The sequence below is a fragment of the Pan troglodytes genome, chromosome 15 (genome assembly GCF_028858775.2).
Source record: "Pan troglodytes isolate AG18354 chromosome 15, NHGRI_mPanTro3-v2.0_pri, whole genome shotgun sequence".
Lineage (NCBI taxonomy): Eukaryota > Metazoa > Chordata > Mammalia > Primates > Hominidae > Pan > Pan troglodytes.
In genome coordinates, this window is record NC_072413.2 from 93,073,575 (window position 1) to 93,086,208 (window position 12,634).

The 12,634-nt window shown below is 40.5% G+C and overlaps 1 protein-coding gene across 1 annotated transcript in view; it reads right to left on the reverse strand.

Moving 5' to 3' along the window:
* Window positions 1-8,075: 8,075 nt before the first annotated feature.
* Window positions 8,076-12,634, reverse strand: part of DICER1 (dicer 1, ribonuclease III) — a 47,318-nt gene continuing 42,759 nt past the window's right edge. Inside the window, 1 exon segment of the mRNA XM_016926683.4 lies at window positions 8,076-12,504. Coding sequence (XP_016782172.2) covers window positions 12,339-12,504 — 166 coding nt within the window. The 3' untranslated portion in view covers window positions 8,076-12,338.

A 12,634-nucleotide genomic window follows, 5' to 3' on the forward strand; every position in this document is an offset into this window, starting at 1 on the left:
AAACTGCCTTACAAAACCATCAGATCTCGTGAGAACTCATTCACCATCATGAGAACAGCATGGGGGAAAACACCCTCATGATCCAATCACCTCCTACCTGGCCCCTCCCTCGACGTGTGGGGATTATGGGGATTACAATTCCAGATGAGATTTGGGTGGGGACACAGAGCCAAATCATATTGATAATTATGGGTGGACTTGGCTGTGGCCCATCTTCCCCAGTAGGATGTAAATGTCTATAACAAGGGCAGGAACGCCACATTACTCATTGTTCCAGAAGAATGTCTGCACGTAGAAGGTGGTTAATAAATATTTAAGTGAATAGGTGAACTGAGTTACCTAGTAGTCAAGGCATAAAAAGAAAAGGTCAGCTACGGGATTCATAGTGTCCATTCAAACCAAATCTTTAGGAAAAGCACAGGCTTTTCTGGACATTTCTCCACCAGACCCTCTTGATTTTACATGTCCCAGTTTACTGTGTCAGACTAACCAGGAGATCCCCCCCACCCCCCTGCCACACTGCCCGGCACCAGGGACTGCCACACACCAACATTCAGAAGGGCCCCAGGTCCCACGCCCCTTGGTTCAAACATTATTAAAAGAAACCAAAAAACAAAAAAAAACCAGAAAATTTCCCCATCCTCTCTACTCTGCTGGTTGCCCTCTGCCCCCCATCATGTCAGTGGACCACAGATAATGCACAAGCCAGCGCTTGGAGATCCACACTGACTGAGGTTCTTCTGCAGAGGAGCAGTGTTTGGGTGCACTGGTGACTGGCATGACCCTTGTATTCCAGTGGCTCCCAGACATGTGAAGAGATGGTGTCAACAGGGCGAGATGTGTTGTGAGAAGGGCCAGGGACTGTAGCAGGGACCAGAGGACAGGCTCAGGCTGAGGGTGGAGCTGGGTGTGGGAGGATAGGCAGGACTGGATGAGGAAAGGTGGTGGGAGGGGGAGGGAAGGGAGTGTCTCAGGCAGAGTCCACAGCACATAGAGAGGTGCAGATGTGGGGTCATTAGGAAGACAATGCCCATTACCCTGGGAGGGTGGGGTGTAACTCCTCTCGGGAGGAGAACTTCGTGAATTACATTCTTCTCTGCAACTGTCAGGGGTCAACACCTGGACACACAAAACTAGTACAGAACACACACTTTGGACGTGAAGCCTCAGCATCACTCTCTTACTGAGTGGAAGAGACCACTACCTTCCTAAAGTCACTTTGTCTCCTGACGGCACGACTGGATAAACCTCCCTGCTTTTTCCATCCTGCTACCATGATGCCCTATAGCATAACAGGAGTGGTTTTACCGAGGTAAAGGAGTGCTTCTTTTTCTTCAAAAAAAGTGACTGCAAAAACAGGACGGAAAAAAGCAAAGAGGTTAAAGCCAACACTTGCTTTGGCAAGTGGGGTTTGGCAGAGCATTATTTAAAGTGACATGCCCATGGCTTATCTTACCAGGACTGGTGCACACAGCCCTGAAATGGCCATTGGGTGAGTCGCTAACTGTTCGGGCTAAGGGGATGTAGGGAACAGAGTAAGTGTAGGTCCTACCTTCAGTTCTCCAATGAGGAAGAGTGTGATAGATCTTTTCCTCCTCTGAAACACAGAAATGATACTAGGGTCACATATAAAACAAAGAGGCCTGCAACTGCTGCCTATGTTGGCTAGAGGAGTCACCATCTGGTTTTCTTCTCAACATGAAAGATCTACGTGCACACATATTTTAATTCTACCACCTTTCTTTCAAAAGACCCACATAAACCGGGAAATTCTTGGATGACAGTTCAAATGCTTTTGTTTTGGATGGACATGGGTTCAACCCTCTTACTGGGATCTCAGGCAAATTACTTCACTTCTCCATACCTCGTTTTGACCATCTCTAAAGTGAGGATTGTAGTGACAATTAGCACTTGTTATGGACAACTGTCAGGGCACTGCACCCAGCGTTTTACGTGCACTCTCATTTAATCTGAATGATTCTTGGCCCCTCATAGTACAGGCAAGGTTATGAGACTAAAATAGGTTAAGTAACTTGCCCAAATTCCACAGTGCTGGAAACCAGGCGTCCTGACTCTAGTCCTCAATCAGAATCTGTACGAGCCACATTCCTCCAAAAACCACCATTTTCATAATTGCTTTGAGAAGTGAATGGCATAAAACAGATAAAACGTTGAGCACAGACATGGCACTTATTACATGTTTGACAAATCTTAGCTAGGTGGGCCACAAGTCCCTATATAAAATCCTTGCCTTGAGACCAATGTGTTTGGCAATTCGGAGTTTTCTGAATTTTAGAAAATTCAGTGTGTAAGTCATCTATTAGGTGATGGCCCCAGCAGCATCTGCAGCAGGACCAGTAATGAGGCATGTTAATATTGCTGTTGCCAAACCTAGGATTAGCCATGCTAAATGGGATAGAGATTATATATAGGCTCAACTCAGTAGAGGTCAGGTGTTGCTGCCAAGTAAGTTCTGGAAACCTGATTTTCAATGTGTTTTGGACTTCAGAATTATGAGCCTGTATTAGTGCCCAAGATACATGGTGTTCCTCCATATGCACAAGGAAGTATGTGTGAGGGTACTAGCTACACCTTTGCTCCTAACAAATTAATGTGAGAACGTTACAAATATCTAACAGAGAATAAGCTAAACCAGTGAGGGAACCTCCATACAATGAAATAGTATGTGAATGTTACAGAGAAACACTTGGCTTTACAAGTGTGTGTCCACAGACATATATACATACGTAAAAAGTCACTGAGCTACATGTATTAAGATTAGTGCACTTTATGCATATTACTGTATGTTTTAACTTCAATTATAAAGAAAAAATCCTAAAATTTGATATGGAATATTCTCAAATACATTAGCTAAAAAAGCAATAGGTAGAAGTGTGCTGAGTGTGCTACCATGTAAAAGCAGTAAGGACACAGCCAGTCACTTATTTGTGTAAAACTTCTGAAAAAAATACTCAAAGAAACTAAGTAACATTGGTTGCCTTTGAGGAAAAGTACTACACAAGGAGAAATACTTTTCATGGTAGAGCTTTTTGTACATTTTTAGGTGTTTTCATTTTAACCATGTGGTTGTAGTTCCTATAGGAAAAATATTCTTAAAAAAAGCTTACTCCTGAAGTCCTAGCACTTTGGGAGGCCGAGGTGGGCGGATGGCTTGACTCCAGGAGTTCGAGACCAGCCTGGACAACATAGTAAAACCCCATCTCTACAAATAAAACAAAAATTAGCTGTGTGTGGTGGTGCACGCCTGTAGTCCCAGCTACTTGGAGGACTGAGCTAGATCACTTGAGCCAGGACGTTGAGGTTGCAGTGAGCCGTGTTCGCACCACTGCACTCCAGCCTGGGTGACAAAGTGAGACCCTGCCTTAAAAAATAATTAAAATTAAAAAACAATGAAAAGCTTACTACCTATACTATTGAGATTGAGCTATCAAGTTCTCCAAACCCTCTCTCCCTGATCCAGGGAAGGGCAAGGTGACTGACTACAGTGGCACTAGGGTTGTGATAATTTCCAAAGTTAGGGGAGAACGTGCAGATAAACTGGAGCTTTGAGATCTCAGGCCCAAAGATCGGGATGAGTAAGTGTGAACGCCCAATCCAAACTGTGGGGCCCTACGAGCAAGGTCAGGGAGGTATGAATCAGGCAGGGGCACAGAGCTCAGCATAGGTTTTGAGTAAATGTGTAAAGGGATAATGTGCACACACGTGTGTGTATGTTGCTCCTGGCTCCTCTCCACTCAGCACCCTGAAGGTGATTGCCGACCTCCAATGCTAACTTCTGAAAATGGTTGGCTTTAGGGTCAGAGAGGCAAAATATAAAAACAAATCATTTTTGGTCCTGTGGTGATACAATGTTCTTTAAGTTTGGTTTAGCCACATGGGTTAGATAACTGACCATATATTCATTTTGTCAAATTTAGGCTGTGTGCTGGGTACTGATCTACAGCAGGAAGCAGGACGAAGTCCTACCCTCATGGAGCATCCCTTCTAGTAACGTGTGGGGGACAGCTAGAGACAAGGTGATAGAGTGCAATGTTAAATCCATGATAGTTATGGGGGGCTACCTTATATTAATACGGGATGTCCTCTGAGCAGTAATTGAATGGGACCCTGAATGATAGGAGCCAACCATGCTAACACATTTCCATTAAAGATGCGTGTTTTCTGGATGCCAGCTCTGCACCAAACACCTTCCCTGTATCCTTTCACTTAATCCTCATGACCACCCTCTGGGTTCCAGTTATTACTATCATCACTTGTAGAGGAGTGCACAGAAACAAAGCATTTTGTCCAAGGTCACACAGTCAAGTGACAGAGAAGCCTTTACACACACGAAGTCCGACCCCAGAGCCTCCCCTGAACTCTGTACTAGGATGAGCTTAGTGCTCAGTGAAACCAGCAAGACCCTCGTGACTAAAGCACACTGAGACGACTCAGCCGTGGAGGGGCCGGATCACACAGGCTTTGTAGGCCATGGGAGGAGCTTAGTTCTATTTTGATTTCTATTTTAACTATTCTGGCTACAATGTGGAAAACAGATCAGAGAGGGGAAAAGGGTGGAAGCAGGAAGACCCGTTAGGAGGCTGTGACACAGTCCAGGTAAAAGCAATGGTTGTTCGATCAGGGTGCTGGCAGTGGAAAGGGGATTACACTTTATCTAGGAGGCCAAATCAACAGAATTTGCTGACGGACGACTGATAGGATGCAAGACTACGAGGGAAGGACAGGAACCAAGGATGACCCTTGGTAAGCTTTTTGTTTGGGCAGCTGAGATGGGTGGAGGGACTGTTTGCAGAGCACCATTTCAATAGAAGAGCACTAGAAAAATGTGAGGGTTCAACAAATGGTGCTGGAGAAACTGGATATTCACATGCAAAAGAATGAGGCTGGACCATTACCTTATACCACAGAGTCCCCAACGTATGATGGCTCAACTTAATGACTTTTGGACTTTCTGATGGTGCAAAACTGATATGCATCCAGTAGAAACCATACTTTGAGGACCCAGCCGGTTCCCCCCACACCGCCCACAGTGGCTCACGCCTGTAATCCCAACACTTTGGGAGGTTGAGGCAGGGGGATCACGAGGTCAAGAGATCAATGCTCATCCTGGCCAACACGGTGAAACCCCATCTCTACCAAAAATACAAAACTTAGCTGGGCGTGGTGGCACACGCCTGTAGTCCCAGCTACTTGGGAGGCTGAGGCAGGAGAATCGCTCTAACCCAGGAGGTGGAGGTTGCAGTGAGCCAAGATCGCACCACTGCACTCCAGCCTGACAACAGGGCAAGACTCCATCTCAAAAAAATAAAAATAATAAAACAGGCTTTGTGTTAGATAATTTTGCCCAAGTGTAGGCTAATGTGTGTTCTGAGCACATTTACATTAGGCTAGGCAAAACTATGATGTTCAGTAGGTTGGGTGGATTGAATACTTTTTTTTTTTTTGAAACAAGGTCTCACTCTGTTGCCCAGGTTAGAGTACAGTGGCATGATCATGGCTCACCCCAGCCTTGACCTCCCCAGGCTCAGATGATCTTCGACCTCAGCTTCCTGAGTAGCTGGGACTAAAGGCATGTGCCACCACACCCAGCTAATTGTATTTTTATAGAGATGAGCTTTTGACATGCTGCCCAGACTGGTCCGAACTCTGGAGCTCCAGCAATCTGCCCACCTTGGCCTCCCAAAGTGCTGAGATTATAGGTGTGAGCCACTGCGCCGCGGCAAATGCATTTTTGACTTAAGATATTTTCAACTTACGATGGGTTTACTGGGACATAACTCCATCATGACTAGAGAAGCTTCTGTACGAAAGCTAACTCATAATGGACCAAAGACCCAATGTAAGAGCTAAAACTATAAAACTCTTATCCAGAATATATACAGAACTTCTAAAACTCAACAACAAAAAAACCCAATTCAAGAATGGGTAAAAGGGACTTGAATAGATAATTTTCCAAAGAGACAAATGGTCAATAAGCCATTAAAAGATGCTCAACATCTCTAATCATTAGGGAAATGTAAATCAAAACCACAATAAGATACCACTTTACATCCGTTAGGATGGCTCTTAGCAAAAACACATAAAACAAGTATTGGTGAGGATGTGAAGAAACTGGAACTTGGTGCATTACTGGTGGGAAAGTAAAATAGTGTAGTCACTATAGAAAACAATATGGTGACTTCCCAAAAAATTAAGCAGAATTACCATACAATCCAGCAATTCTACTTCTGGGTATATACTCTAAAGAACTGAAAGCAGTGACCCAAACAGGTATGTCTACACTAATGTTTACAGCAGCACTGTTCACAACAGCCAAAAGGTGGAAGCAACCCCAATGTCCATTGGCAGATGAATAAACAAAATGTGGTCTATGCATATAATGGGATATTATTCACCTCAAAAAGCAAATTCTGACATGTGCCATGGTATGGATGAACCATGAAGACGTTATGCTAAGTGAAGTCAGACACAAAAGGGCAAACATTGTCAGATTCCCCTTATATGAGGTACTTAGAAAAATTAAATTCAGAGACACAAAGTAGAATGAGGTTGCCAGGGATTTGGAGGGAAAGGAATATTAGTGTTTAATGGGTAGAGTTTTAATTTGGGATAAAGAAAATGTTCTGGAGATGGGCCAGGCGCGGTGGCTCACGCCTATATTCCAGCACTTTGGGAGGCTGAGGCAGGCAGGCAGATCACGAGGTCAGGAGATCAAGACCATCCTGGGTAACATGGTGAAACCCCTTCTCTACTAAAAATACAAAAAATTAGCCTGGCGTGGTGGCGGGCGACTGTAGTCCCAGCTACTCGGGAGGCTGAGGCTGGTGAATCCCTTGAACCCGGGAGGCAGAGGTTGCAGTGAGCTGAGATTGCGCCACTACGTTCCAGCCTGGGTGACAGAGCGAAACTCTGCCTCAAAAAAAGAAAAAGAAAAACTTCTGGAGATGAAGGGTGGTGAGAATTGCAAAACACTGTGAAGGTACTTTATGCCATTAAACTGTACACTTAAAAATGGTTAAGATGGTAAACTTTATGTGTATTTTACATATGTGTTGTTCATAAACTGCCTTGCAGACCAGTTATAAAGCACTTCTCCTGGCCTGCACATCTCTCTGCTCCTTGCATCTTTCCAAGGGGCACAGACCTGAGCTGGCTGGGACCCAGCATTTACCATTCCATCTAAAACATACATTGTGCTCATGGATCTGCACACACACAAAAATTCAATCCCATCTGGATTCTTTTCACGCACATCACGATCTGCAAAATGATACATTCAGCCTGGCTGTGTTCTTTCTTGCTAGCCGTGACAGCTGCAGACGCGAGCAGTTGCTTGTCTTGGAGGGTAGGGTCAATGGTGGCAGGAAGGACCTGTGGCCCTGAGGCTTGGCCTGAACTATCTAGAGAATTCAGGGCAGTAACATCAACACACACAAGCATGTAGCACTTACCCAAATTCCTTAGGATTAAAATATACTTTTTTCTCATCTAGTTTAGGGCAGTCAGAGAGAGAGGAAAGGAAGGGACTAATTTAAACCTACAAAGGAAAACTAAACTTTTTTCTCATTCTAAAAAACTTCTTACCATCTTGTTTCTACAACCAAATGATTCGTATTAGTGCTTGGTTTACTGAGTTACAAAAAAAGTTGGGTCAAAAGGCTAAAATGATAGAATTATTTCTTAATCAACAATATTGGAAATGTGTCCTAAAAACCTGGAAGCTGAACATTCTGTCCACCTGATTTTAGAAAAGCCAAGTTCACCTCAAGAATGTGTCAAACATATCATCTAAATAATCCAAGACCTAGAATGCATCAATCAATGTGACAGAATTTCCAAAAAGCAGACTGGAATTAAGTCTTCAAAAAAGACAGTTGTTACTATATAATTCTACAGGTGGACATGAAGCAGAACTTGGTAAACAAAATTTTATATTAAAATATGCATTTTCATATGATTCACCATGGAATTGAAACATTATAAAGACCATTTCTGCTACCACTATTTAAATGTTATTACCCACTTGAATTGAAAAAAGATGAAAGGACACAAAGTGAACAGACGATAACTTTATTGGAGATTTACTTGGCTACAATTATTACAAAAAAAACAACTAAAGGTAATTGTGATCCATAAGGTGCAGACTGCAAATTTCTGCAGCATGATTACTGTATGAATGAATGACATCATGTTCCTTAAAAAACAGCTGCAGCATGTGATGGTAAATATTTTATTGTCAATCAAATAATATGCATTAGTTTTACTTGATTTTAGTAATTTTCCTTCACTATTTACAGCAGAAAAGCCAGAAATTTACTTCCTGTTCACCTTTGCATTTTTGCTATGTAACCTGCTGCTGCAGTGAATTCTTAGTGCATCTATAAAATTTAAATTGTCTGTGGTTGATGTCCAAATAAAAATGGACTAGAAAAAAAAAAGTAATGATGAAAATATATTTACAAGTTAGTTGTGAAAAATCATTTTCACTGCTAGTGGAAAATACAATGGTCTCAATGCAAATTTCCTAGATATTGCTATTGGCGTCTCCAACAACTTTAAAAATCATTTTAATAGTCTTGGTCTTAAACATATCTTTAAAACTTTTCATGTACAATATAAAATAAAGAAATTTATCTGGAAATAATTAAATTCCTGAAAAGTAATCAGTGGTTGGAAAAATATAATTATTCAAATGTAATTAAAACAACCATATAGGTAATAAACATGACATGAATTTCTCTTCTGCAGATAATGCAAATGGGTTAAAGACTCTTAACATAATTTCAGATGCAGTTAAAAAAAGGTATCAAGGTCTCAGTTTGGTGGCTTCAATCTTGTGTAAAGGGATTAGACACCCTAACAGAGCAAGATCCAATATTTTAAATCAACGGGGCCTTGTGCATGAACTGCGCTCGATCTGGATTCCAGTGATCCTCTGCAGTCCCCACCTGCCTCCAGGGAGCGACTGAAGAAGCCGACTGCCAGGGGAACACCTGGATTCATGAACCAAAGCAGCCTCAAATTTCATGTTGTCAAGGCAGGGTATCAGAATCTTTCTGAGGGCAAAGTATTATTAACAAATAAAAATATCAGTATTTTAAAAGACAATTACAGGAGTGTTAGAGGTCATTCTAAATTTCATCACGTAATATAAAAGAAAAAAGAAAAGAAATATAACAAACATTTTAAAAACATAATTAAGAGTTCAGTTAACAAATCTGTTTCATACTTTCACAAACAGTAAAAATGCCACAGACAAAAATGACCTATTTAAGTTGTGCGAGTATATGACACATTGCAGGCATTATAATTATCTTTTTCAAATTCCATAAATCAAAACAGCAGCAAGGCCAAACCACATTTTTTCCTCTCTGTTAAGCATATTTTCTTGTAATGAGGTAAAAGCATGGTACCAAGTGCAATGCTTATCTGTGCTACATGAACAGAACAGAAGGGAAAAAGCTATTATAAAACGCAGCATAGTTAGGACTGCAGAAAGCATATTATAAAAGAAATTTTAAAAAATTTACAAATGAAGGTTCATGTTAACTAACTTGCACACAATCATCATAAGGAATTTCTGCAGTTGCTTTTTCAAGATACGCCTCCCCAGTCCTTTACACACGTGCTCAGGGCACAACCACACCCCACTGGTAGGTTTTCCATATTACATTCGGTCTCACATTGCAATCACAGGAACACAGGGTGGCACACAGGGCTCTAAAGTGGGGCAACATAGAGTGATTTTTTTTTTCCTTAATTGACAGATGCAAAACATTTCAACAAGCTAAACACAGGAAAACTTTACAGCATTAAAAATCAGCAGCACAAAAGCGTTCATAACCATTTCATATGTCTAACTCGTACTTTTTTATTTTTTAACTCAGTAACCAGGGGATCACAGAATGCTTCAAACTGTGAGTCAAATTAAAATCTACTATTTTTCTCCAACAAAAAGTGAAACAGCTGAAGTTTGCTGTTGATAAAACATTTGAATGGTAGAAGGAAATTTGAACCCCTGAGAATGTATGACCTAATCATGTCTAAGTTTGAACATCTTAGTATTAACAAAAAAATACTCTTCTTAAGGTTACAAATATATTGAGGCATTTTTCTCCCACTGGGAATCATAACTGTGAAAACAATCTGATTTTGGTGCCAGGAATCAAGAGAATCCCGTAACACTGGGATCAATGTATTAGACACAATGCAAAGCCCTAAGCTCCTGGCATCAGGTAGTTTATAAATATTAAGAGATTTGTGATTAAACCTGATCACAAATCACCCTCAGAATAAAATTCACATCCAGCCTTGTTAACTGCACACTTTTACAGTTATATAATTCAAGAATTGCTTTGTTTTAACTGGTCATATCTTACATTAAGGTTTTTTAAAAAATCAAATAGACATCTAAGGTTCCAAATCGGAATTAAATATTTTTAAAACAAGTCACCTAATTTGCTCAAAAACTCGTTTAATAATTTAGATCTCAATTTAAGTTTAAGATTGGAGACAACAAAAAACACTGGAGAAGCTTAATACCCCCCTCACTCAGGGTTCCTTAGAAAGCAGAGCTGACAGTTTTCTGTCGGTGCACTCGCACAGAGGCATTTCTCTGTGGGTGGATGATGCAGATAAAGCAGGAAGGACAGTATTCAAATGTCACTTACACATAAATGCAGCATTCCATGAAGCATCAAGTTCAGAATCATGTGCTGGGAAATAGACACCTCTGCTCAGCTTTCTTAAACTTCAAGCATAATTAACGGGGCAAATTGCAGCAAACCTCTACTGGTATGTTGATGGGAGTGCAAGACTGACCCACAGCTTTTAAAAAGGTAAATTAAGAGGTATTATAGTTACAGTGCAAAAAAAAAAAAAAAATAAAATTTCAAGCATAATACATAAACATAGCACCAAACAGGGGAAAAATGCATGCAAAAGAAAAGAAGAACTGAGGTATTTAAGTGAAGAGTGCCTACAAGTCTAATTAAAGAAACTTAGGCAAATGCCTAAAAAAGTTTTTTTTTTTTCCTTTTCCAAAGATGGAAATAATGAGCTAGTTTATCTAAATTAATGACCTAAATCACAGATGTATCAAAATTACGGCAGTTTATCGCAAACGTTAAACTTTCATGGCATTAACAGCACAGCTTTGGTAGGTGAAACATGCATGCAACATTATGAAAAGTATAGTAAGAAATTTATGTGAGGAGACTAAGGGTAAAGGTGCTGTGTTTTGCTTCTTAAATAAGTAACCAATCAATTATAAAATCTGCAGCATATTTTAGGTGTGATATGTCTAAGGTTTATTTTGTTAGAGCAACAGCCTAGAAGGCAAAATTATTTGCCATAAACATTTCCATCAGTGGGAACTACCTGGCAGGAGGACTTTAGTAAAATGCAGTGTTTAGCCAAAGATCATTTTTATGATAAAAAATATCCGTAGACTACATATTCTGGTTTTTAAAATGTCTTCAGTATACATATGACAGAAATTTTAGTATGATCCTGTAATAAGTTACAACTATACTAGTGAGTTGTAAGTATCACGCTGTCTCAACGTCTAATGCATAATAAAATGAAGGGAATGTAAAACAGTTTGTTCCAAAAAGATCAGAGATTAAAGACTATCCATGAAGGTTTCACTTTTAAGGCAAGAACCCTTTTTTATGCAAGACTATGTGGCATCGGAAAACTAAAATGTTGATTCACCAACATGCCAGCCAATGTTCATTAAAAATCTGTCCCTTACTATCAGGTGCAACAGCGACCGGGAACATCACCTTACACAGTATAACGTGGAAAGAAAAGACAACATTGGCGCACTTCTCCTCTCGAAAACCTTATCTTTCTATTCAGCTTATCAACTACTGCAGGACTGGCACTACTGCACACACGGAGAGATGGAGAAGAATCTACATCATCCTAGGGACTGCTGGAGGTTTAAGCTCCATGGCCTTCTAACACTAAGCAAAGCTGACATAAACTCAAAAAAAAAAACAAAAACCTGTCAATTATTTTGAACACTTGCTAAATGTCATCATTAAAGCACTCTTGTGATTTAAACAAAGCAGAAGTGAGGAAAGAAGATAAGATTGTGTTTGCGCAAAAAACTAAAACTACAATTAGTTCCAAAATTTTATACATATGTTAAATGTTTTATTCTGTTATCTATCCTGTTATCAACCAAACTTTAAATTCTGCCTTCAATTCATTCCACTCACTATCAACTTTAAGTCTTCCTTTCCGATTTAAATAATTTTCCCCTTAATTTTTTTTGTTTTGTTTCTTGTTTTGAATTTTAAAAAGCGGTTTCAGCTATTGGGAACCTGAGGTTGATTAGCTTTGAGGCTTCGGAGGGCTCTTCTTGCTGCTGCAGATTTGGCAATTCTGTAACTTCGACCAACACCTTTAAATTTCCCCTTTCCTACTACTTCCACAGTGACTCTGACCTTCCCGTCGTAAGTTCTCTCAGCCGGGCTGTAAAAAACCCAAACAGCTTGAATTAGAAGTCAGAAGTATTTATTATCATTGTCAATCAGCATTTAGTGTGCACTCTCAGGCCAGGAGTCCCATGTATAAGCTGACACCACACAAAGGAAACACGCGT